General features: G+C 49.8%; 3 protein-coding genes across 5 annotated transcripts in view; 2 read left to right on the plus strand and 1 right to left on the minus strand.

Moving 5' to 3' along the window:
* The first annotated feature begins 1,186 nt into the window (after window positions 1–1,186).
* NRBP1 (nuclear receptor binding protein 1) lies at window positions 1,187–12,310 on the plus strand. 2 transcript variants are annotated; one of them, XM_082851930.1, is made up of 18 exons: window positions 1,187–1,287; window positions 4,030–4,259; window positions 4,444–4,566; window positions 4,755–4,856; window positions 5,243–5,332; window positions 5,486–5,526; window positions 5,896–5,990; window positions 7,496–7,579; window positions 7,763–7,821; window positions 7,981–8,079; window positions 10,078–10,210; window positions 10,411–10,516; window positions 10,665–10,715; window positions 10,814–10,949; window positions 11,154–11,207; window positions 11,295–11,358; window positions 11,621–11,676; window positions 11,762–12,310. In XM_082851930.1, exons 2-18 carry the CDS (start codon window positions 4,050–4,052, stop codon window positions 11,864–11,866), a joined length of 1,608 nt encoding a protein of 535 aa, XP_082708056.1. In that variant the 5' UTR covers window positions 1,187–1,287; window positions 4,030–4,049; the 3' UTR covers window positions 11,867–12,310. The 2 variants fall into 2 exon arrangements, with proteins under 2 accessions (XP_082708056.1, XP_082708057.1); XM_082851931.1 differs by lacking the exon at window positions 1,187–1,287 and having other exon boundaries at window positions 4,025–4,259.
* Window positions 12,311–12,725: 415 nt separating this feature from the next.
* Window positions 12,726–14,103, plus strand: KRTCAP3 (keratinocyte associated protein 3). The gene is made up of 6 exons (XM_082851411.1): window positions 12,726–12,905; window positions 12,981–13,040; window positions 13,208–13,414; window positions 13,538–13,672; window positions 13,774–13,887; window positions 14,010–14,103. Exons 1-5 carry the CDS (start codon window positions 12,747–12,749, stop codon window positions 13,846–13,848), a joined length of 636 nt encoding a protein of 211 aa, XP_082707537.1. The 5' UTR covers window positions 12,726–12,746; the 3' UTR covers window positions 13,849–13,887; window positions 14,010–14,103.
* A 124-nt stretch (window positions 14,104–14,227) lies between these two features.
* IFT172 (intraflagellar transport 172) overlaps window positions 14,228–25,433 on the minus strand; it is a gene marked incomplete at its 3' end in the record, with an annotated part of 41,869 nt that continues 30,663 nt past the window's right edge. For both annotated transcript variants that reach the window (XM_082851413.1, XM_082851412.1), the window contains exons 27-48: window positions 25,220–25,317; window positions 24,908–25,043; window positions 24,706–24,822; window positions 24,224–24,366; window positions 22,539–22,632; window positions 22,313–22,377; window positions 21,940–22,120; window positions 21,587–21,696; window positions 21,336–21,465; window positions 18,692–18,790; window positions 18,376–18,485; window positions 18,182–18,245; window positions 18,004–18,090; window positions 17,594–17,710; window positions 16,893–17,003; window positions 16,586–16,705; window positions 15,744–15,839; window positions 15,465–15,524; window positions 15,291–15,389; window positions 14,824–14,977; window positions 14,527–14,618; window positions 14,228–14,317 (exon numbers count right to left, since the gene is read on the minus strand). In XM_082851413.1, the coding sequence (XP_082707539.1) occupies window positions 14,228–14,317; window positions 14,527–14,618; window positions 14,824–14,977; window positions 15,291–15,389; window positions 15,465–15,524; window positions 15,744–15,839; window positions 16,586–16,705; window positions 16,893–17,003; window positions 17,594–17,710; window positions 18,004–18,090; window positions 18,182–18,245; window positions 18,376–18,485; window positions 18,692–18,790; window positions 21,336–21,465; window positions 21,587–21,696; window positions 21,940–22,120; window positions 22,313–22,377; window positions 22,539–22,632; window positions 24,224–24,366; window positions 24,706–24,822; window positions 24,908–25,043; window positions 25,220–25,317 (2,373 nt within the window). The remainder of the gene's footprint in view (window positions 14,318–14,526; window positions 14,619–14,823; window positions 14,978–15,290; window positions 15,390–15,464; window positions 15,525–15,743; window positions 15,840–16,585; window positions 16,706–16,892; window positions 17,004–17,593; window positions 17,711–18,003; window positions 18,091–18,181; window positions 18,246–18,375; window positions 18,486–18,691; window positions 18,791–21,335; window positions 21,466–21,586; window positions 21,697–21,939; window positions 22,121–22,312; window positions 22,378–22,538; window positions 22,633–24,223; window positions 24,367–24,705; window positions 24,823–24,907; window positions 25,044–25,219; window positions 25,318–25,433) is intronic.

The following is a 25,433-nucleotide window of genomic DNA, read 5'->3' on the forward strand; positions in this document are numbered from 1 at the left end:
GAGGAGCATCCTTTCCTTGAGATTAGAACAAAGATTCTTTTTCTTTTTTTTTAGAACAAAGATTCTTAACCTCAACTCCCTGAAACTGTATGCTACATTTGGTGGGCAAATGCCTTTTAAAAATATCCAAAACAAGGTCCAGATTTCTAAAAGAGTGTTTGAGCACTCTCTTTCAAAGGTGAAAGAATCAAGGAACGATAAAAGTTTGATTTAAATTTTAAGGTGTAGAGATGGAAAATGAGGGAATTTTTGCCAGATAGCCTTCTATCAGTTAAATAGAATTAGAGATTCCCTTTATGGACAGATTTGGTGATTATGACATTTCCAAGTACTGATGATTGATTCATCCTCCTCCCTCCACAATACATGTCTAGGAGTAGAGTTAACTTCTTTTGGGCTCCTGGTTTGGTTTTCGAAGATCAATGGGCTCACCCACAATCTATCATTTTTTCTTTTCACCTCCTCGCAGTCAACCTAAATTCTTTCCAAACATCTTTTCAAGGAAGTCTTCTTTGATAAATCTTAACTGTTTCGGATTCTAGATATAGTTCTTACCAACTTTCGGTGAATAGCTTAATGCCTCTGATTCAGTATTTTTCCATTTGGCAACTATTACTGAATGAAAATTTCAATTTATTACGAGGATCAAAAGATATCTGTGAAAACCTCTTGCAAAGTTTCGGCTACCATCAGTACTATCCAATTACGAAGCGTTAACTATTCATTTTCAGTGTTAATGTGTTCAGTAATTTTTTAAAAGTTTTCTGAAGAATTGGTGTTCTGCGCAGTCTCACCCCCAAATACTGAAAGTGGGTGGGCGCTCCTCTCAGATTGAGGCTACGTCTTTCGCTCCTTTTGTCTTTGAGTCGGACTAGAACTGTCATGGCGCCTTCAAGAAGAGGGGGAAGGCCTTCCCTTCGCCCAGCAGAATCATCGGGGGCACCAGGACCGGACAGAGGGGTGGACAGAGAGACAGGCCCCAGTTGAGACCGAAAACACCGAACCCTCCAAGAGATCTCAGCCGGACAGGCTCTAGGGGAGGAAACCGGGTTGAAGACTACCCCTGCGAGCGACCGTCTGCCCGGGGCACCGCCCACCCTGGCCGCCCTGTCCAATGGAAACCCAACGGCACTGCGGCACCGCCCATCTGTTGGTCCGGACGCCGCGAAGGCGGGGCCCGCAGTTCGGTTGCGCCGCGGAGCGCAGCTGTGAGCGAGTCTTTCTGATCCGGGGCCCCGGAACCCGAGCTGGAGCTGAAGCGCAGGCTGCGGGGAGCGGAGTCGGGAGGTGAGCGCTGAGGGGACTGAGAGGGAGGGAAGGTTTCGGCTAAAGGACGAGAGGGTCGGCCTCCGCGGCCAGGACGGTGGGACCCCGGCAGGCGGGTGTCTGGAGGTGGCCCTGCTCACTCGACAGCCAAGGCCCGGCCCGCCGGAGCCGAGAGTACACCTCGGCCCCACTGTCCCTGCTCGGCCCTCCCCGACCGTCCCCGAGCGGCGGCGGCAGCGCCCGGAATTCTGCGGGCGCGGGGCGAGAGGCCCCGGCGTTCATGTCGAACTCGGGCTGACGAGAGGCGGGGCCGGCGGCGGGGGCGGGGGCGGGGGCGGCGGTCGCGGGCCCGGCGGCCTGCGGAAGCGCAGCGTCGGGGCCGCGCCTGCTCGCGGGGTCGGCGCGCCGACTGCGCGGGGGCGTGGCCTGCGCCCCTGACTGCGCCGCGGGGCTGGCCTTTGGTGAGGTGGCTGCGGCTCGCTGCAGGGCCGGCCCCGGGGCCCGGCGGTCCCTCGCTGACAGCGGGCTAGGCGACCTGTTGGAGTGTGAAATTCCTCCCCGAGCTTGCTTGTTCTGCAGGTCTCGGGCCTTCTTTGGTCCGCTGAAGGTGAGGGCGGGCGAGAGGCCTGTGAGCTGTTGCTGAGGAGTTGAAATGCTGAGAAGCTGCAGCCCCCAAAATGAAAAACTTTGCAGGAGAAAACTTTGCAACGATTTACCTACACTGCACGGAAGTGAACACTAGGCATCTCGGGGTGGCGAGGAGATTCCCTTGAGGGGCGTCAATGGCCTTTTCCATATGTGATCTCATTTAAACCTCTGAACGACCGACCCTGAGACAAAAACTCCAGTGTTGCCATCAGCAGGGGGACTGCTGGGGGATCTTGGGCATTGCCTTCATTTTGCCTGCGGTGGGGGGGAGAGAGATTGGGGAGGGAGAAGACAAGCACATTCGAAGAGCGTCTATGACTGGTGAAGGTTTGCCCTCTCTTGCGGTGCCCTGCTGTGGATTAATTGTGCCCTGGGTCCAGAAATTTCTTTAGAGCCCATTGGCTACAGGCTTCCTGTATTAGAATTCCACTGGTATTTCTTATAATGTAGCTGGAAACTTTACTTAGCTGTTCAGATTAAGGATGCATTCTATAAATAAAGTAACCCATATGAACTTTCTTACCATTTTTTTTAAGCTACTTTTCAGGTAGATTACTAAGACTGGTTGATTGAAATCTATGCTAGGCAAGGACCGAGAAAAAAACATACGCGAAATGACATCTTGCCAGATTTTCTCTGTAGTGCTTTGTTTGCCCTCTGATATTTACTGGAATGTCATCTAATAAAATCTCCTGGCTTGGGTTAAACACAGTGTAGGTTGGGGGCAGAGATGGGCAGAAGGGGGCATCTGAGAGTTCTAAAAAGAAATGAGGGCTTTTCAGAAGGTTGGCGTTGATCAGAAGCCTGTGTATTTTGAACTGACTTACTGGAGCAAATGTACTTTACAGGGTATCATTTTCATCCTGGCGAGCACTCCCTTGAGCCCAGCACACATCAGATTCCAACTCCTTCACGGCCTTCGTTCTTAGAGATATGGGATAACATGCAGGGATTGTCCTGTGATTCTTAAGTTAGTGACATTTAGCTTTTGAGGATTCTTTTTCTTTAAGTAGCCATGTCAATGTATAATACTATACACTAGTTAGTATAAAATGTTATACTATATAGTGCTTTTTCCTATAATGGCTGTGTCTTGAGTTATTTGTACTTGAAAGGAATACCTATGTCAGAGGATGGAGGCTTTGAGCCGTGTGAATGAAATGAAAACTGGAAGCTTAAAGTCTTAGCTCTGCCTTAAATTTGCGGCTTTATGAGTGTGGGCATCTTATTTATTTTGTTCACTATTGTATCTCAAGCACCTAGCTCAGTGCTTGGCCCGCAGTGAGTGCTTAATAAACATTTGTTGAATGAGTGAATGAAAAAAAAGTGTTGCTAATACCCACCCATTTGCCACACTCACATCACAGGGAGGGTGAGGTCATCAGGGATGAAGTCACTAGCCACTGCCAGTCACCTGGCCCAAGGGTAGCCTCATCATGGACTGGCAGGCTCGTTCTGTGCATAGGAGAGGTGGACAGTGAATGCCAAGATGAGTTCAAGTAGAATAAATCAGCTGATTGTTTCAGCTGAATAAATTGGTTGAGAGTGCTACAGCTCTAGATCTAGAGCTGGTTCAGTGGAACATTTGGGGGTCTGGAGTCATCTGTTCCAAATAGTGCCCATGTACCTTGGTTCTTGAGCACAGTGCAAGAGGTAGGTGAGGATTCACAGAGAAGGCTATGGGGTAAGTGTTTGCTGAGAAGGAATGAGGCCCCTGATTTTGCTGTTCATTTGGACCTTACTAAACACGGGTTGTACTACTGTAAATCTTGTGCTTGCCACTCCTGGGTGAGTCATTTTTTTTTAAGTGATAAAATATGTTTATTAACATAATTAAGCATAGCAGCATATTCTTTAAGCTTAAAATATACTTCAGTTGCTCACTGACCTGGGTGAGTCATCTTCAACCAAGATAGCTCCCCTTCTCTAGACTAGGAGAGTAGTTAATGTTTAGGGTTCATACAGGACTAATTCTGATTTTGGATTTAAAGGAAACAAGGGAGGTATATGTTTTGTTTTCTTTTTAACCCCAGATTAGGTTATTAGGATGGAATCTTTATAGACTATCCTAACCCTCTCTGCCTTCTCCCATCACCCTTGCTCCAACCAATGCAGGCCTGAGTGTTTGTTCCAGCATGTCGGAGGGGGAGTCCCAGACAGTACTCAGCAGTGGCTCAGACCCAAAGGTAGAATCCTCATCCTCAGCTCCTGGCCTGACGTCAGTGTCACCTCCTGTGACCTCCACAACCTCAGCAGCTTCCCCAGAGGAAGAAGAGGAAAGTGAAGATGAGTCTGAGATCTTGGAAGAGTCACCCTGTGGGCGCTGGCAGAAGAGGCGAGAAGAGGTGAGGTAGTAGTAGTGTTACTCTAGAGAGTGAAACTAAGAGGTAAAAAGTGGAGGGGCAGAGTCTCAGCGGGGCAGACCAAACTTTAACAGGTCAGAGCCTGGGAGAAGATGATCATACGGAGTATTAAAATAGAGACTTTGTGTGGTAACTTTAATTCCCTTTCATTTGAATTTCTTCTCAGGTGAATCAGCGGAATGTACCGGGTATTGACAGTGCATACCTGGCCATGGATACAGAGGAGGGTGTAGAGGTTGTGTGGAATGAGGTACAGTTCTCTGAGCGAAAGAACTACAAGCTGCAGGAGGTAAGTAATGGTGAAAGAATGCAGCCTGTGGGATGTTAGAATGCTGGTGTAAAGAGGAATTGGGGTTGGGAAGCTACTATGAGAAGAGTACATTGGGGTTAGATCATTTCTAGGGGGGATAGGGAATGGCTTTTTAGGATGATAATGCTTTCTGAACCCTGTTATCCCAATGTCTCCCCTGCTTCCAGGAAAAGGTCCGTGCTGTGTTTGATAATCTGATTCAGTTGGAACATCTCAACATTGTCAAGTTTCACAAGTATTGGGCTGACATTAAAGAGAACAAGGCCAGGGTAAGAACTTTTTCCTGAGCTTACTGCAAAGAGACTAGCTACACTTACTGTTCATTCTATATTCAGAAAAAGATAGTTTTGAAACAGAGCTAGAGTCAGCTGCTGTTGAGATGAGAGTAGGGCTATGACCACCACCTGTGCCTTTTGTCTGGTTATAGTCGGGACAGAAATCAGTGAATTTTTGTTTCTTCCTTCCCGTAGCTCATATTGCTCAGTAGTTTTCATTGCCCTATTAAATCTAAGGAAGTGATGCTAAGAACGAAAGAGAGATACTTTATTAAGAAAAACACCAGGCTTCCAAATTTTATGTATATGTTGTATATGTGTTACCTAGATAAGGGATCATTTCTACTATAAGGCTTTATTTGTGTGCTTTGCCTCTCCAGGTCATTTTTATCACAGAATACATGTCATCTGGGAGTCTTAAGCAATTTCTGAAGAAGACCAAAAAGAACCACAAGACTATGAATGAAAAGGTATGGAGGGAGAGCAGAAAAAGCTTTAGGCTGGTTTGGAGGTTTCAAAAAGATTATGTTAATTATGAAGCTGATCAGGATGGGATGGAGGGAACTGGTTGGAGGGTTAAGAGAGGGGATTACTGCTGACCCTTGGATCAAACTCTGTTCCAGGCTTGGAAGCGTTGGTGCACACAAATCCTTTCTGCCCTAAGGTAAGTAGGATCTGGTTAGTGTCTTTCCCATATTTATTCCTGATTTAGTTCCTCCAAACAGATTTCAGGGCACTACTCTGCCGTTCTTTTCTGCCTCTCCCCACTTTCTTTGAGTCATATACTTCAAGATTAGGCCCCTATCGGTCTTTTAAAGGGTTCATCCTAATGCGTTGACCACGATGCTGTCTCCCACCTCTTTCTCCTAGCGCTTATCCAGCTATTTAACTCATCAGGCATAATGGAGATTCAGAGTGTGGGTATTATCTTTGTGGTGACCAGCAGGAGAGCAGGCCCTTGCTCCTCTTAGCCCTTGGGATCCCCCTGCCCTAATTTCCCAGTGGCCCCTCTAACAGCCCAGTGCCCCCACAGCTACCTGCACTCCTGTGACCCCCCCATCATCCATGGGAACCTGACCTGTGACACCATCTTCATCCAGCACAACGGACTCATCAAGATTGGCTCTGGTGAGGGGAGGGAGAGGTTCTGGGCAGGGGAGCCTCGGGAATTTGGGAACCATGGGGGTAAGATGAAAGGAATGGGGGAAGACAGAGCAAAGTTCTGAGGTGTGGGCTGCTGATAAGAGAAAGGACCTTACTAGGGGTAATTTATAGAGAGAGGCCAGTCAATTAGTGGAGAAGGTGTAGGGTCTAATCTTGTACCTTTTTGGAGGGAAACTGGGGTTAATACAGAGATCTTGACAGGAGGTTGGGAAAGGGCAAGGGTTGGGTGTAAGGTATGATTTGAGCCCCTGGGGCCAGACCCTACCAAAGGAGGTTCCAGGCTCTGCCTGCTGTGAGTGCTTTCATTTGCTGTGTATACGTGTGCAGTGTTTAACATTTCTGTGTGCCGTGTCTGTGTTGTTTGTGTGTCCATTTGTCTGGGGCTTGGCTGCTCCATCGCTCACAACTTTTCTCTGTTTTCCTCCCTCCCGCTTACGGGCTGCTCTGTTCCCAACAGTCTTTCATAGGATTTTTGCTAATGGTGAGAGCTCCCTCTGCCCTACTTGGGGCGCTGTTTGTGCTTCCTCTGCTCCCCTTTGCGGCTGCCCAGTGCATGCAGTCGTGGGAGCAAACACCGTTCCACTGCCTAATTATGCCTGCTTGGCTTCTGTGCTACCAGCCCTCCCCATGCTTGCTTTTCCATAACCTGCTTGTTTCCTGTGGATTCTGCCTGGCTGGCCACTTACGTCCAGGATTCTTAATCGCCCTCATCATCAGGCTGGTTCCCTAAGTCATACTGTGCTCCCAGACTCTCTGTGACTTGTAGTCATTGTTTATGATCCGAGTGAGTCCAAATTGGGCCTGGCCCTGGTTCCTCGTTCAGCTCTGTGGCAGGCAATGTTGAGGAATAAGAGAGTAGAGCAGGGGTCTAAAAATTTTTGTGGATTACAAGTGAAACTGATTTAAGGGTATTGGTTCAGTTTTGAGCTGTTTTTGAGTTTCAGTCAGTAAAGGTGGGTAAGAAGGAGGCTGTCTACTTGGTTGTATGTTAATCCTTCTTATCCATCTTCATCCAAGTTTCTGAGGTCTCTTAATTGCTACAGATTAGGAAGGGCTGCCTGTGTTTTTACATTGTTTGCAGGGTGGATGAAAGAACTAGACCAAACGTTTTCATGTGATCTGGGGTTAGGTGTACCTGGGCTTTGGGGAAGGTAAGCAGGTCACAAGTGGGTTTTTCCTTAGACTGTGTTGTTCCTTGCCAGCCCAAAGCCCCTGTGTACCTGTTAGTTTAGTGTGGAGCCTTTGCTGCTACTGAGTTGGGGACCTTAGATGAGAAGCAGTAGACCTGAGAAAGGGGAGATAGGTGGTGTTCATGTTTAGTCTGGAGTTCATGATGGGAAAGGGATAGGTTTGCGCCTGTTGAGGGTTAGAGACTTCAGGAGAGAATTTGTCTTTTGGGGGCCTCTCTCTGGAGTTAGGCTGTGCTTTGTTGATGGTGGTCAGATTGTGGGTATCTCCCCTACTCCCAGTGGCTCCTGACACTATCAACAATCATGTGAAGACTTGTCGGGAAGAACAGAAGAATCTCCACTTCTTTGCACCAGAATATGGAGGTGAGGCATCCCAGTTTCTCTGCCCTGTGCCCATACCCCAGGTTTTCCACTTTACAACCTGAGGGTCAGAGGTAACATAACTGAAACTTTCGTCCTTCTCTACTGGCATGCAAAAAGTTAAGACACCTCTGCCATGCCCTGCCCGGATCCTCTGATTCACCAAAGCTTCTCTGTTTTCCCTAGAAGTCACTAATGTGACAACGGCAGTAGACATCTACTCCTTTGGCATGTGTGCACTGGAGGTGAGGAGACCAGAAGGGTGGGTAGTGGAAAGGAGTTAAATTAGAAGATAGAAGGGAAATGGAGGGTTGACAAGTAAGGTACTGGTCTTGAGGGAGTGATTGTGGGAGCACTGAGGTTCTTAGGTCTCTATTTTTCCTTTTTATTACTCCTCACCATAGATGGCAGTGCTAGAGATTCAGGGCAATGGAGAGTCCTCATATGTGCCACAGGAAGCCATCAGCAGTGCCATTCAGCTTCTAGAAGACCCATTACAGAGGGTAAGAATCTTCAGGATCACTCCTCCTTAACAGACTTTGAAATGTCTTCAGATTTTTCTTCCTTTTACCTACTGGGAATATGCTCTCTTCTAAGAGTAAGAAAACATAAAGCAGAAAGGGCACTCAAAGTAGTGAACATTTCCCTAGGTGTTTTTGGTACACACACACATTCTCTCTCTCTCACAGGTTAGGGGTTTAAGATGGGTAATATTGGGGGGCTTCCCTGGTGGCGCACTGGTTGGGAGTCCGCCTGCCAATGCAGGGGACGCGGGTTCGTGCCCGGGTCTGGGAGGATCCCACATGCCGCGGAGCGGCTGGGCCCCTGAGCCATGGCCGCTGAGCCTGCGTGTCCGGAGCCTGTGCTCCGCAACGGGAGAGGCCACAACAGTGAGAGGCCCGCGTACTGCAAAAAAAAAAAAAAAAAAAAAAAAAAGAAGATGGGTAATATTGGGACTAAAGTTTGTGTGTTAACTTAGGTTTGTCTATGTGGAGGCAAACTAATTTGATGGTTACCTCAGGTAATTGGTATACACTCTCAGACAACCATCTTGGTATGTATTTTTCTTTCATACAGGCATGACCATTATTGGCACACACCCTTTTGTTTATTTATTTATTTATTATTTATTTATTTGGCTGTGCCGGGTCTTAGTTTCGGCACGTGGGAATCTTCATTGCTGCTTGCAGGATCTTCGTTGCGTCATGCGGGATCTTTAGTTGCGGCACGCGAACTCTTAGTTGTGGCCTGTGGGATCTAGTTCCCTGACCAGCGATCAAACCCGGGCTCCCTGCATTGGGAGCGCGGAGCCTTAGCCACTGGAACACCAGGGAAGTCCCAACCATCTTGATATTTTTGAACAAATCAATCAGTTTGAATTACTCAAACCAGTTATTTGGGGTTTTATATTTATATACTTTTAGTTAGGGAAAGTGCCCTGAAATAAATGAGCTAAGATTTAAAGGATATAGGGCGGGACTTCCCTGGTGGCGCAGTGGTTAAGATTCTGCACTCCCAATGCAGGGGGCCCAGGTTCGATCCCTGGTCAGGGAACTAGATCCCACATGCATGCCGCAACTAGGAGTTCACATGCCGCAACTAAGACCTGGCACAACCAAATAAAGCACAAAACAAAAAATGGAAAAATTAAAAAAAAAATAGGATATAGGGGTTATGAATCAGGAAGTAGACTATAGTAAGTAGGGTCTGGACAGGAAGGTCCAAACAAGGTTAGTTTGTAACTCATTAGATGCTTATAAAAGGGAGGAGGATAATATGTATAAAATGGATAACTAATAAGAACCTGCTATATAAAAAAATAAAATAAAATTCAAAAATTCAATAAAAAGGGTGGGGGAGGAGAGAAGAGAAGGAAGATTAGTGGGAAGTCGAGGCTAGTGTGGAATAAGTTTCTGGTTCAGTGTCAGGGTGGGCTGTTCAAGTAAGAGATTAGGTATATGGCCTTGTTGGCCTTCCAGATTGAAAGGAGGAGAGCAGGTTAACTGTCATGGGACCTGTGGGGTTAGAGGGAGCATGGGGAAATCCAGTGAATTTAATAAATGATGTAGTGGACAAAGGAAATTGTGGTGGTAGGCTTGGGAAATAAAAAGATGGTAACTGTTATTGACCACAGTGGGTGAGTTTGGTAAGAGAGAGGTAAATTTGGTGAGGGTTGGAGAAGGTAGGCAGTGAGTGGGCTAATAAAGCAGAGATATAGAAAATAAGAAAAAAGAAATCATAAGTTTGAACAGTAAAGAAAAAAAGCTTGCGATTGGGGAGCAGAAAAATAATGAAAACCAGAAAGACAGTGAATGATACCTTTCATATAATACCTTACAGTTTTCGAAGTCCTTTCATAAACATTAGCAATTTGTTCCCTCAGCCAGTGCTGAGCACCTAGTATGCACACAGCCTTGTACTAGATATAATGTGAGAGAGAGAGACGAACACAGTGGAGTGCTTGCCAGATGCCTGCTCCACTCCCTTGTTCCCCTTTCTAGGAGTTCATTCAAAAGTGCCTGCAGTCTGAACCCGCTCGCAGACCAACAGCCAGAGAACTTCTGTTCCACCCAGCACTGTTTGAAGTGCCCTCGCTCAAACTCCTTGCTGCCCACTGCATTGTGGGACACCAGCGTGAGTCCTCTTGACCCTCCTAGGAATTTTTTTTTCCAGTCTGGAGCCTTGTAACTCTCACTGGCATGTTTCCTTTCCTCTTCTACTTCCAAAGGGATTCTTTCCGTTCCTCCCCCACCCTCCCCCAGGACCCCTTGTGCCTTCTGTGATATTAATCTGAACTATCCTTCCATAACTTCCCATTCCATCATGCCCTCCAGACATGATCCCAGAGAATGCTCTGGAGGAGATCACCAAAAACATGGATACCAGTGCTGTACTGGCTGAAATCCCTGCAGGACCAGGAAGAGAACCAGTTCAGACGTTGTGAGTAACTAACTGAGAGGTTCTGAAAGGGACAGATTGATCATTCCCACCCTGAGGTTTCTGTCAACTGTCCATTCTCTGGGAGTGGTCGAATCTGCTGTTTTTGCCCGTTTCCTTCCTTCCATCTTCCTTCTCTTTTCTTCTCCAGGTACTCTCAGTCACCAGCTCTGGAACTGGATAAATTCCTTGAAGATGTCAGGTGAGAGAAGAATGAGAAAAAAAGCTTCCTTGAGGAGGCAGGGGTGGGTGTCCTAAGACATCCACGGAGCCCATGCGACCTGTCTGATCTCCACTTAGGAACGGGATCTACCCCCTGACGGCCTTTGGGCTGCCTCGGCCCCAGCAGCCACAGCAGGAGGAGGTGACATCACCTGTGGTGCCGCCTTCTGTCAAGACTCCAACACCTGAACCCGCTGAGGTGGAGACCCGCAAGGTGGGGCTGTGTGGGTGTGGCTGTGTCTGTGGTCGTGGTGGAAGGGAGAGAGGACATCTCAGATAAGGCTTTGTCCTTTAGAGAGAAGAATGTGTTTCTGCTCCCTGGCGTTCATGTCCCGTGGGCTGGAAAGGCTTCCAGCTCTTGGGGGTTTTTTGCTCACTGGTCCCTACTCTAGTGACCCTCTCTGTCCCCTCTCCCTAGGTGGTGCTGATGCAGTGCAACATCGAGTCGGTGGAGGAGGGCGTCAAACACCATGTAAGGCTCAGGGCCAGGGCTGCATAGGGCTGGGTGGCCAGAGGGTGGGGAAGGGGAGCCTCATTTTCTGACTGTCCTACTCTCCAGCTGACGCTTCTGCTGAAGCTGGAGGACAAACTGAACCGGCACCTGAGCTGTGACCTGATGCCAAGTGAGTCTCTCCTTTCCCTCAGAGGATGGAGAGTCTATGAGCCTTATCTGTGAGGGACATATTCAGGGGTGGGTAAGGTGACAGGGCAGTAACACATTGACTCACAGAGAATGAATATCGTCGCCCCTAAAATTGGAGGGTGGATCTGACAGTTTTGCTTGTGTCATTCTTTCCCAGCCAGGGTCACCTGACTGGGGCTGTTCCAAGGGCCCTGTGCCCCTCGCTGCTGTACTGTACTCACCCTCTCCTGTTTCTCTGTCAGATGAGAACATCCCCGAGTTGGCGGCGGAGCTGGTGCAGCTGGGCTTCATTAGCGAGGTGAGGTTTCTGCCTCCAGCCGCCCCCGCCGCCCCGGCTGCCCCCGGTCTCCTCCGCCTGGTCTCACTGAGCTCCTCCCCTTTAGGCGGACCAGACGCGACTGACTTCTCTGCTGGAGGAGACCCTGAGCAAGTTCAATTTTGCCAGGAACAGCACCCTCAACTCAGCCGCTGTCACCGTCTCCTCTTAGAGCTCACTCGGGCCCAGCCCCTAATCTGAGCTGTGGCTGTGCTACGACATGTGCTACAGCCTTCCTGCCCCTTCCCCCCAGACAGTATTACCCTGTGAAGCCCCTCTCTCCTTTATTATTCAGGAGGGCTTTGGGGCTCCCCGGTTCTGAGCATCACCCTACCCACCCCTCCCCTCTCTTCCATCCCTCTGCACTTTGTTTACTTGTTTTGCACAGACGTGGGCCTGGGCCTTCTCAGCAGCCGCCTTCTAGTCGGGGGCTAGTAGCTGATCTGCTGGCTCCCGCCCAGCCTGTGTGGAAAGGAAGCCCACGGGCGCTGGGAGCTGAATTCTACAATCCCGCTGGGGCGGACGGGGCGGGAGAGAAGGGTGGTGCTGCAGGGGTGGCCCCGGGGGGCCATTCGATTCGCCTCAGTTGCTGCTGTAATAAAAGTCTACTTTTTGCTACGCGCGTCGTGTGGGTGTGTGGGTGTGGGTGGGTGTGTGTGTGTGTGTGTGTGAATGGGTGTGGGTGTGTGTGGGTGTGTGTGGGCGCGCGCGCGTGCCTCTCCCGCCAGGCGGCGCGGAGGTTGGGCTGCAGGTGCTCAGGGAGAGCGGAACTGGCCGGGGAGCGAGGGCGGGGCCAGGGCAGGTAGAGCTGCCCCGCGGCCGGCCAGCGCTGAGGAACCGATGAAGTGCCGCTGCCGCCTCTGCGTTTTCGGTAATTTCTGGCCCCTCTGGTCGCGTTCTCCCCTGAGCGCCCACCCTGGACCCGCCCTACGCCCCGTGGTCTACTGGGGGCGGCAGCGAGGGGCCTCCGCCGACTCGGCCGTCTCCTCTCCCGCTCAGGCCTGCCCCTCCCCCCGTGCTTTGCAGACGCGGCCAGGGGGCCCCGGCGGCTCATGCACGTGGGCCTGGCGCTGTTGCTGGTGGGCCACGTGAACCTGCTGCTGGGGGCCGTGCTGCATGGCACCGTCCTGCGGCACGTGGCCAATCCCCGCGGCGCCGTCACCTCGGAGTACACCACCGCCAATGTCATCTCCGTGGGCTCCGGGCTGCTGGTGAGCGGGGCCGGGCCGTGGGGCGGGCGGTTGGCGCTGGAGAGCGGCGCGGGCCTCAGGTTTTGTTTCTTCCAGAGCGTTTCCGTGGGACTTGTGGCCCTTTTGGCATCCAGGAACCTTCTTCGCCCACGACTGGTGAGGGGATTTCTGGAGCTTTAATGAGGAGGCCAGGAGTCAGGGAAATGGGGGCTGGCTCAGCTTCATCTCTGGTGGGAGGAGGAGCCCCAGATGCAGTAACCTAGGTGTCAGTGGGAGAGGCAGCCACCCCCAGGCTGCTCACTCTGACCTTCTGTCCCTGCCAGCACTGGGCCCTGCTGGCACTAGCTCTGCTGAACCTTCTCTTGTCTGCTGCCTGCTCCCTGGGCCTCCTCCTTGCTGTGTCATTCACTGTGGCCAACGGCGGCCGCCGTCTTATTGCTGACTGCCATCCAGGACTGCTGGATCCTTTGTTACCACTGGACCAGGGGTCTGGACACAATGACTGCCCCTTTGACCCCACAAGAATCTATGTGAGTCCATTCTCTTCCTAGCCTTTTTGCGGTCCACAAAGCCTTGGTCCTGCCCTTTAATCGCCCCTACTTGCCACTCCTGCCCTGCTTCCTCTAGCCTCCCCCCCTTCCTTCACCTTTTAGGATACAGCCTTGGCTCTCTGGATCCCTTCTTTGCTCATGTCTGTAGCTGAGGCTGCTCTATCTGGTTACTGCTGTGTGGCTGCGCTCACCCTACGTGGGGTTGGGCCCTGTAGGAAGGAAGGGCTACAGGAGCAGGTAAGGAAGATGCACAGGAAGGGTTCATTCAACACAGAATGTGTTGTAAAGATGCTGAATTATATACAGGGCTGGAGTACTAACCCCACCCTCTTCTGTAGCTGGAGGAACTGACAGAGCTTGAACTTCCTAAATGTAAGAGGCAGGAAAATGAGCACCTACTGGATCAAACTTGAGAAATCCGGATATCACAGACAAGTTGGGTTTAGGGACAGGTAATGGGCCAGGAGGATTGTGGCCTGGGAAAGGGTGGTGGCAGGGACCACTCTTAGAACTGGGTTGGGTCCTTTGCTATGCTGCTTGCCCTCTGACGCAGGCTCTTCCTTCTGTCAAGCAGGTGCTGATCCGGAGGCTCAGTCCACAAGGATCTTCCACTGACCCCTAGGATATGTTTATATAATAACAGTTGTAATAAAAGAACTTCTACTTGATTATGATTCCTTTTGGGGGAAAGGGGCGCTGGGCTAGTGTTGGGCGTGAACTTGATCAAAGAATACAGTGGTCTCAGTTACTTACAAGACTTTAATGAGGGATGGAACCTACTAACTCTACCAGTTACTGAAAGGAGAAGCTGGTGCTGGGCAGTCCCCCGCACCACTGACTGATGAACTTCAGTACGTCTTGGCACACAGGGCTGTGGGAGGTCTGTGAGGAAACAGAGAGCATGAGGGGAACTCAGCAGCGCTGGGAAAAACATTCCTGATACAAAGAAAACTTGTTCCATCTCAGTGTGGGGAGCAGGGTTCAGGCCTGCACCTGCCCTCTTGACAACACCTCCCCTACCCTGCACAGCTGCTGGTGGGTTCTTCAGTGCTGTTCTCCCTACCCCCATCTCTCAAGACTTCCTCTCTAACCTTGATGGCCATAAGGAACTTATTCCAGTTGTCCTTGTTAGCTGCCTTCCCTGGCCGCTTAAATTCAATTTTGTTCCTCAGAATGGGGTATCCTGGAGGGGTGGGGGGAGAAAAAAAGATGAACTGGAGTTTGCGATGGATTGAGGGGGAAGAATGAAGAGCAATTTAGGGGTAGAAAGTAGGATGTTCTTGTCTTCTGCATCCTTTACTGAATCACAGTAAAACAGTTTCTTGATCCTGCTGTTTTTCCCTCCTTTCCACCCACCACAGAATATGGGGTGCTGTAGGGTTCTGTACCTGTAATGAGGCAGGGCAGTGCCCGAACTCCAGTGCTGGCCGCCACCAGGGAAGCCTCGTAGACACCGCGCTCATCCCGAGGTAGAACCTGCTCCAACCGCTGGTCCATTGAGATTGTGAGCACCCAGTCTCGAACCTCTTCTCTCTGAGCCTCCTGGGAAGGACAGAGCAGCTTCACGCAGGGCAGGGCAAGTGGAAGGTGGTGGGTAGAGGGTTTGCTGAGCCGTCATCCTGTGTGCCACCTTTCACCCACAAACGATCCTCCTTGGATTGGCGGTCACAGTCACAGCCTTAGCTTTTTCCTCTGATTCTACTTTCACTGAACGAACAGTGAGGGCTGAGGCCCTTCCAGAGACTTTGCTGACTGATGTCATTACAAAGTGTTGGGAGGACCATCCTAAAGTGGCCTCCCTTTCTAGTGCACTCACACTCCTGAGGCCTCCTGTTCTCCAATCCTGTGCCCTTACCGGGACGTGCTGCTTGGCTGGGAGTGGCACCTCAAAGGGAATGTCTGTATCCTGAAAGTCAGAGTGGTCAAGGGCATCCAGAGTCCCTTCTTCAATTGCCTGCGGCAGAGTGGGCAGCCATGAGATAGGCACAGGGAAAACCTCCCAACCTCTGGGCACAACTGCCCTACTCACATCGGTCAGATCCAAAAAGCGGTTGAGGAAGATGAAGGCCATGTTCTCCCAGCCAACTGCCTGCACCAGAGAAAAGGTGCAAGTGGGAGTGAGCAGATGGGCGTGGCTGTTTCTCCAGGATGCAGGGGGAGAACCCAGGAAGATACAGGAAAATGACCTCCTCCATAACGTCAGCCCCACGCTCAGCTCTGCTCTACCTGAGCAGCTGGGATTTCCTACTTTGCAGCTTTTGATTTCCTTCTCTCCTGGGCCCCGCCCTTGCTTGGCCCCATTGCTCACCTTGGCAGCAATGCCTGCTTCATAGAAGGCCTTGTCTGCAGGTAGTAGCTGGGTGTGACGTAAGAGTGAAACAGAAAGCCTGGCAGCCACAGTTTCCTATGGATTAAAGTCAAAGCATTATGATCCTGGCACTATGTGACTGAGCTGCCAGACCAATGATCTTATAACTAAGGCAGCCATAGACCCAGAAGACCAACAATCAATATCAAATTGCTCTGGGTCATGCAGTTCTGGGTCTTAGTTTTTTTGTTTTTTTTTTTTGCGGTACGCGGGCCTCTCACTGTTGTGGCCTCTCCCGTTGCGGAGCACAGGCTCCGGACGCACAGGCTCAGCGGCCATGGTTCACGGGCCCAGCCGCTCCGCGGCATGTGGGATCTTCCCGGACCAGGGCACGAACCCGTGTCCCCTGCAGCGGCAAGCGGACTCTCAACCGCTGCGCCACCAGGGAAGCCCCTGGGTCTTAGTTGTTTTTTCATCTGCGCAAGAGAACTGGACCTAGGTTATTTCTAAATTTCCTCCCACCTCTAGAATTCTATTGTCCAACTCCAGGAAATAAATATACAATATACTATCATGGATAAGCCAAAGGTATGTATATATTATAAGAGGTCAATGCAGAAATCATGGAATTTGAATGTTTGAGCGTAATGAGGCTGGAGCTGTGTGGGCACAGAGCCCTAAGAAGGTCAGAGGAATACAAAGAAAACCATCTCAGCAAGGGTAAAGAGAAACTAGGAGAGCAGTGGGCCAAGCTTGAGACCGTCCAGAACTTGAATTCATTCAGCTTCATACATTTGAAGATGTGTCTGTAAGACTGAGAGCTCCTCCCCACTCTGTCTCACCAGCTGTTTGATGCTCTGGGCCGCAGAGCGAGTGGCATAGTAATGAGCGATCAGCAGCATGGTCTCGAACTCCTCATGGGCTGGAGAGTTTGCCTCATTGGACTTCACCAAGTTTTCACACTAGAGCAGGGAGAGTGCACAACCTGGGTCAGGGGTCAGAGGAGTGCCAGGGCCAGAGTGGTCAACTGATGGCCACCTGGACAGAGGAAGGTAGAGTCCGAGGGTGAAGGTTTATGTGCGTGAAAGAAAAGACGAGGACAGGGACAGGCGGAGTAGCCTGTCTGAGCTGTCCACCCGACTTCCTCACCAGGTTGAAGAGGACGTCCCGAAGGTCAGCCCAGTTGTGATAGGCCTCGGCACTGTTGGTCCCAGGGGAGCTCACCATGTCAGTGAAGATCCTTCTGTAGATGTTGAAGTTCTGGAGGTGGAGGGGGAAGGAGAGCTGAGTGAGAAGAGCACAACTAGAAGAGAAAGTCAGGGGAAGTGGGGCCAAAGAGGAAAACCAGCTGTAAACGTGCGCGCATGCGGAGGAGCTATGGGACGCTGCTGGAGAAAGTGTTATTTTAAGAGAAGAGGAAGAAGAAGGGCAAGAAAAAGCGATTTCTTCCTATCTGGCGCTCTGTGGGTGTGGGCAAATGTGGGACTGTGAATGTGCAGTCACATTGTTAACGGGGTGACAGTGTCCGGAGAGCTGTGATGCTCAGATAGGAGAGCGGTGCTCGCTCTGGAGGAAGTTAGGAAGGCCCTAGAGGTGTGTGCGGGTCATCTCTGAAAGACTGTTCCCTGCGTGTTAGCTAAGAGCACGGGGAGGTTGTTGGGTGTTCCTTCCAAGGGTAAATCCTCTAGAGAGGCTGTACATTCCTGAAGAGGCTGGGTGGAGTCTCTGGGGACGATGATCTCTAATGAAAGAATCCTTTGAGAAGACAGATCCTGAGGGCGTGAGTGGTTCTTGAGGAGAAGGTAAGAATTTCCTTGAGGAAACGTTCACCCCAAGGAGCTGGCTGATACCTGTGGGTTAGCAGGGGCGCCGTGTTGCACATACAGGGCCAGTGCCTGGGCGCAGCCACCCTCTCGGATCAGGTGAGTCGCATACAAAGCCACGTACTTGTGCAGAATCTTGTAGTTCTGTTCCAGGGGTGCAGGAAAAGCAAGGGGAGGTTGGGGTCAGTAAGACCAAGCAGTGAGGGTGGGGTGGTGACTTGAGGCCATGGATTTGTTTAGGCGGCCAAGGGCATATGCAAGCCAGGCCCAGCTAGGCCTCTGACCCCACTGTCAGAGTGTGAAGACTGAGCTCTCTGACGCTGATTAGGGATCTCTGGGGTTTGGGCTTTGGAGGAAGTAAGAGAGACAGCTCTGGGACAGGTGGGGAGTCAGAAAAATACACAGAAGAGCTGGGAGTGGGATGAAGAGAGGAGTACCTGCTTGGTAGCTGTTTCAATGCACTTGTCCCACTGGCCCTGCTCCACATATAGGTCCAAAGCAGCCACCACATCCACACCCACCAGCTACGGATCAGTTGAAAAGACAGAGTTACACGAGGAGAAGGAGAGAGAGAGAATCTCTTGAGTTGCCTCCTGCTGACTCTGCCAATCTCACCGAGTCCACTTTGCCCTGGTTCTTGAGGAATTCTTTATAATGCTGGTCCACATAGTCTTCATACCTGTGAAGAATGTGCAGAGATCTTGCACTTCATGTTCCTGGGATGCACACCCTTCCCATGAGAACTTTCTCCCAATCTTTACAAAAGGAAGTAAAAGAAAATTTCTAGTGAGAAGGGGTCGTGAACTTACCGGGGATCTAACTCCTTAGCCACACGCTTGGCCTTGTTCCATTCCTCACCCTCAATGAAAGCATCGATCGCTTCCTTGACTAGGTCCAGGTTCAGATAGAGCTCTGCAGCCTGCACAGTGGAAAGTCAGAGACGAGATCATCTTTCCCCTCCCTCCCCAGTCTCCCCTCTGGGAACTCTCTGGGAACTCTGGGGAAACAGAAATGCATGCCATGCCTGCCAGGAGACCCATTTCATACAGCTTTCTGAGTGCAGGTGTCACCTTTCCACCCATCCCTGTGCAATCTATTTCTGTTCAGTCCCAGCACGCTACTTACTGCACTGTGCTTTCCAATTCCAATCAGCTGGGGTCCCACAGCCCGAACTACTTCCAGACTGCGTTGGGGAGGTAGAAACTTGATGGAGAGTTCAGCTGCCTGAGTGGTTGAACAGAAGATAGAAATGGGTAGGAGAGACAAATATTGCTGGGGGGTCCTCGACCTGCTCTGTTTTATTCCCTCCAGTTGCCAACTTTCTTGCACTCTCCCTCACTTTCCGCCCTCTTGGGCAAATCCTGCCTCATGGTCCATCAGAGCCTATAAATAGAGGACCTATCTCTTCCTCTCAACTCATCCTCTTTCAGACACTCATCGCTGTCTGAGATCACTGCATTTGGTCCTGTCACCTTTGACAAACTGGTTTCTCAAGTTCTTTGTCCCAAACAGAATCTTGGTAGCATGGTACAGAGAAAGAACCCCTAAAATCGGAGCCCAGGGCATTCTGCAACTATTTGTTTTAAGCTTTTCTGAGCTTCAGTTTCTTCACCCATAAGAGTGATGGTCAGGGCTTCCCTGGTGGCACAGTGGTTAAGAATCCGCCTGCCGGGGCTTCCCTGGTGGCGCAGTGGTTGGGAGTCCGCCTGCCGATGCAGGGGACACGGGTTCGTGCCCCTGTCCGGGAAGATCCCACATGCTGTGGAGCGGACGGGCCCGTGAGCCACGGCCGCTGGGCCTGCGCCTCTGGAGCCTGTGCTCCACAGTGGGAGGGGCCGCATCAGTGAGAGGCCCGCGTACCGCAAAAAAAAAAGAATCCACCTGCCAATGCAGGGGACATGGGTTCGAGCCCTGGTCCGGGAAGATCCTACATGCCGTGAAGCAACTAAGCCTGTGCGCCACAACTACTGAGCCTGCGCTCTAGAGCCTGCGAGCCACAACTACTGAGCCCGTGAGCCACAACTACTTAAGCCTGCGTGCCTAGAGCCCATACTCTGCAACAAGAGAAGCCACTGCAGTGAGAAGCCCACACACCACAACAAAGAGTAGCCCCCGCTCGCCGCAACTAGAGAAAGCTCGCGTGCAGCAATGAAGACTCAATGCAGCCAAAAATACATTAAAAAAAAATAAAGTATAGAATCTTCAAAAAAAAAAAAAGAGTGACGGTCAGTCTAGGTTTGTACTGTCCAGAACAGCAGCCACTAGTCACATGTGGCCAGTCCCAACTGCGATGTGCTGTAACCTTAAATGTTTCAAAGACTTTAGTATGAAAAAAGGAATGTAGAATACCTTGATAAATTTTTATATTGATTGCATGTTGAAATAATAGTTTCGATATATTGGGCTAAACAGAATATAATTATTTTCACCTGTTTCTTTATACTTATTTGAATGTGGGGCTACTAGAAATTTTAAAATTACATGTATGACTTAAACCTTTGCGACCTGCATTATATTTCTACTGGACAGTGTTGGTCTAGATGACCTTGGAGACCTCTTCTAACCCTAAAACTCAGTAATTCTAAAAACCCAAGTGTTCCATGAGTTCACTCTGTTTGCACTGTGATGCTGACATCCTCACCAGATTTTAATTTCCACATGGTCCAGTTTAGCTATAGTCTATGCTAATCCTCCTGGTCTTCCCCCACCTATTCTTGCCTCTCTTTCTTTCTTTCTTTCTTTCTTTTTTAAGGTTTTGGCCACACCCCACAGCATGTGGGATCTTAGTTCCCCGACCAGGGATCGAACCCACACCTACTGCACTGGAAGGCAGAGTCTTAACCATTGGGCTACCGGGGAAGCCCCTTGCCTCTCTTTACCTGCCAAACCCTTCAAGGCTTAAAGTGCTCCCATCCAGGAAGCCACCCTCTGACTAATCTGAAGAAGGTATAGTCATGAACAGACCCGAGTAAACAATGCCCCAGAGTAAGATACAGAAGATGCTTAATACTTGATTAAAACCTGTTAAACTCTCTTAAATAGTCCTCAGTCCTTTCTACTTCCTTCCCCTCCAACTTCTAGGGGCTATTCAATTACAAGGCCTCACAAACCTAAGGGAAATTCTGCAGGGGCATCAGCACACCAACATTGTATTCAGGGGCTGATCCATCTCACCCCTTCATAACTCCTAACACCATATTTCCCTGCATCTAAGGCACATCATTAAAATGTACATGTATCCCTATCTCAAAGACACCAAGAATCTATCGTAGAATTGATGAAACATATTAGCTTGGCTTAATCTCCTAGAGGCTTCTTTTCAGGAGCTGCTGGGTAGACAAGGGGCCTCTGCTTTTTTCATGGCCTCCATCTGGCCCAGCTCCAGGGTCTGGATTTGCCCTTCCAGCTTTGATCCCAGGCCTACCTCCTCCCTCACAAGGGCTCCCCTACCCCAGCCCACAAAGATCTCACCCTTCTCTGAACTCTACTTGAATCACACACATCAGTCTTCAATAAGTTGCGATATTAACTAATTGACCCACATGTTAGTCTACCTTCCCCCAATTTCTGGCTCTCCGGGTTCTACGTTATATCCCTTTTTATAGCCTTCATAGGTTCTGGATCTAGCATCTAGCAAGCACTCAGTAGATACCTGCTACCTGACTGAAAACAAAAAGACACAGGAGGAAAAAGATGAATGTCTGAGAAGGAATGCTGGATGTGAATGGGGGCCTGGAAGCATAGGGCCAGGCAGGTGTGGCAGCCTCACCTTCATCCAGCACTTCTCCACCAGGCTGCTGCTTCCTGCATCCCGCACTTTGAGGTAACAGTCGACTGCACGGCTGTATTCTCCAGCCTGCTCCCACTGTCGAGCTTGTTCCACCAGTCCCTCCATGCCCCTGTGCAGATGAGTGTGCTCGTGACCAGGAATGGGGAGGGGCAGCGTGGCCGATTCTGTGCACACCTTCTGACCATCCACCCCCAGCCCTGCCGACATTTCCGGGTCCCCTGGCTTCATACCTGGCCCCCTTCTTGGTAGCTTCCCGCTCATACTCCTCCTGCAGTGCCTCCAGCTGGCCAGGCACGTAGTCCTTGCAGATCCGCAGGGCATCGCTCCATAGTCCAGCCTCCTGCTCAGATTTCCAGGTATCGGGATGGTTAGCGGCAGGCATGACAGCTTTCCAGTGCCACTCAGGTGCCATGGCCCACTGATCCCTAGGTCCTTGAACTTCTCTTCCCCTTCCTCTTTGTCTCCTTCCCCCTCCCCAGTGTTAACCTCCTGTATCATTCTCAGTACCAGGGCTCAGTGTAGTGCTCTGTGGGCTCTCACATCCTCTCACCCTGCCCTCATGGCCCTGAATCTGCTGACCCACCTTATAGTAATTGAGGGCCAGGCCTGGTCTCTGAGCCCGAAGCAGCAGCCCTTCCGCTTTCTGGAAGTCTTTCTCCTCCAAGGCCCCCCGGGCCTGCCCCACGAGCACCTCAGCGACACTGTCAGGGTCGTGGGCCTCGGCCACACGCTGAGCTGCCTCCCAATCCTGGTTATGGACAAACCTGCTCCCAGATGAGGACAGAGAGGAGGCTGAGTATAGGAATGAGGCCTCCACGATGAGAGGCAAAAAGCCATGTCACTGAGGGGGTATAAGAGTTATTGGTACTAGGTTTAGATGAAGGTGAAGATGACAATGAAAGATCCTGAGGCTGAGTCTGGGAGGACAGGATTAAGGAATTTATGGGGTAACTCACATGAGGACTGCTTCCTTGGGTTTACCAGCCCTGATGAATTCAGCTTCAGCCTCTTCAAATTTTCCCTAGATGGAGAGAAAGGCAGCCATACATGATGAGACAGAGATTGGCATCACAGGCAGCCATGAGACAGGAGGTTTGAATGCCTGGCAGCAATGGTCTAGGGGATGGGAAGGAGGACTCTGTGGTCAGAGTCAAAAGCAATGGAGAAGAGTCACATCCATACCTCATCCTCCAGGTACATAGCGTATCTGAGATGAATCTCAGGGGTTTTGTGCTTGAGGGCCAGCCGAGAGAGTTCAAAAGCAAATTCAAAGGAGCTGAAATGGAAGGTGCAGATAAGGTTTGCTTACTCTATACTTCCTTTTATAAGGGGAAAAGAAAAACAGAGGGCAAGGATTGAGGGGAGGAAAAGGCACAGATTAAGAAAGACAATCAATATGAAATGATAGAGAAGCACAGAGAGCACAGCACTGATAGGGAGGAAGGACCCCTGGTGCTCTGACCACCTCCTCCTGAGCCACGTCTACACTAGCAGAAAAATAATCTTCCCAAAACGAGTAAAATTATCCGTAGCAGTCTGACTCAATGCAGGATTACTACTGGTGTTCTTAACATTTACTTAAGAAAAGCTCACTTTGGGCAGAAGACCTGAATAGACATTTTTCAAAAGAGGATACACAGATGGTCAACATGAAAAGATGCTCTAATCATCTAATCATCAGAGAAACGCAAGTCAAAACCACAATGAGATAACAACTCGCACCTGTAAGAATGTCTATCACCGAAAAAGGTCTACAAATAGCAAATGTGGGTGAGGATGTGAAGAAAACAGAACCCTTGTGCACTGTCGGTGGAAATGGAATTTGGCGCAGCCAACAGGGAAAAGAGTATGGAGGTTCATCAAAAAACTAAGAAACAGAACTACCATATGATCCAACAATTCCACTCCTGGGTATATATCTGAAGAAAACAAAAACACTAATTAGAAAAGATACATGCACCCCAATGTTCACAGCAGCACTATTTACAACAGCCAAGATATGGAAGCAACCTAAGTGTCCATCAACAGATAAATGAATAAGGAAGATGTGGTACATATATACAATGGAATACTACTCAACCATAAAAAATGAAATTTTGCCATTTCCAACAACACGGATCGACCTGGAGGGTATTATGCTTAGTGAAATAAGTCAGACAGAGAAAGACAAATACTGTATGTTGTCACTTATATGTGAAATCTAAAAAAACAAATCAAACAAACGAATATAACAAAACAGAAACAGACTCACAGATATAGAGAACAAACTAGTGGTTACCAGTGGCGAGAGGAAAGGGAGGAAGGTCAAGACAGGGCTAGGAGATTAAGAGGTACAGACTACTATGTATAAAGTAAATAAGCTACAACAATACGCCATACAGCACAGGGAATATAGCCAATATAATAACTTTAAATAGAGTATAATTTATAAAAATATTGAATCACCATGTTGGACACCTGAAACTAATATTATAAATCAACTACACTTCAAAAAATTAATAATTTAATTTAACTTAATTTTAAAAAAGAAAGAAAACTCATTTTGCATTTAATGGAATCACACTTCCGTTACTCAGAAGTAAGTTACTGGCTTAGTGCATTTTAGCTTTAAAAGCTGTTCTCTTTCCACCTTTCTCCTTAGAACAGCCAAAGATTAAACACCATTCTGAGCCTCCTGGGGAACAGGAGCAGAATTACTAATTCATTCTTGCCTCTCTATCGGGTTCTTCCAAGGATCTCTCCTGACCACATTTCTTCACTCTTGCTTCAGCCTCTAGAAATGCTTTTCAGTTATACACCAATTTCCTTTCTCTATATAGAGGCTCTGTCTGGAATGGGGCCAGCAGAGAGAAGGCTTGGGGCCTCACCAGTTGTCAGCAGCATGGTCAAGTGCAGCTTCCAGGAGTCCCAGCTTACTGAGCAGTCTAACTGCAGCCTCACCTCCCAGGCTCTTTGCCCACAGATAGGCCACGTGTTTGTGGGCATTAGCTCCTCCGTGAGCCTTGGCCACCTGAAAAGCAAAGCCACTTGGCAATCCTCCAATACAGGGGTACATGGCTGCTCCCTTCTCATCTCTGACCTGACCTCAGCTTGGAAAAAGATCAGGTGCCTCTCCTAGAACAGTAGGAAGAGGGCTAAGTTTCAGGGTCTATTAACCTGATTAGGGTCCCAGGATGGATTTCAGGTCGTTCACAAACCATTAAAATTGTATGTGAAATTTTGTGCGTAGGTGTGGACTTTTTTCTAAGACACCCATGACCAGTTTAGAATTAGACAGTTACTTGAGAGTGGGAAAGAGGGATGGATGAACCCTGTACATCCTTATCCAGTAAGGGTAAGAAATCCTTACTCGGTAGGCCTCTTCCCAAAGCCCATTGGACCGGTACATATTCACTGTTGCCTTCCACTCCTGGGCCTCGAGGTAGTGATATTCAGCCTCCTGTAGTCGGCCTTCAGCCTCCAGCTCCTGGGGAGAGGTGGATCAGGATGGAGAGAGGGGGAGATGGAGCCTGTTTGGGGGAGAGATGGGCAGGGGCAGGAGGAGGTCTCACCTTGCCCAGATGTAGATGTGTGTCGCTGAGGAGATCTGGGTGGTGCTTCCCTACTAGGCGGATCATATCATCATACAACTTGTGCTTTTTGAACATGGTGATGGCAAGATCAGGCTCTTCCACTGTCACATATAGCCTGGGGATAGGAGATATACCTGCGGCCTCCTAGACCCAGATTCCTGCTGCTAGAGTCGTTCCTAAGGGATTCTGTCACTGCCTTCTGGGCAGAGGGCACGTATCTGCAGACCCCATCCCTCCCTCTAGCCCTGAAGCCCCATCTCCTGCTACACCTCCCCTGGGGCCACGGCTCACCTTTCAGCCTCTCGGTACTTGCCCTGCTTCTCCATCTCCTGAGCCTGGGTGATGTACAGCACCGACACATCTTCTGGTCTCATGCACTTCATTGCCAGCTGTGCGGACACACAGAGCCAGGGTAGCTTCAGGCACCAATTCCCAAGAGAAGCAGAGGGAAATGCAGAGCGGACAGGGAAGTGGGGCTTCAAGGGAGCCTGTTTTCTCAGGAACT

This window comes from Leucopleurus acutus (assembly GCF_964270905.1).
Source record: "Leucopleurus acutus genome assembly, chromosome: 12".
NCBI classification, from domain to species: Eukaryota; Metazoa; Chordata; class Mammalia; order Artiodactyla; family Delphinidae; genus Leucopleurus; species Leucopleurus acutus.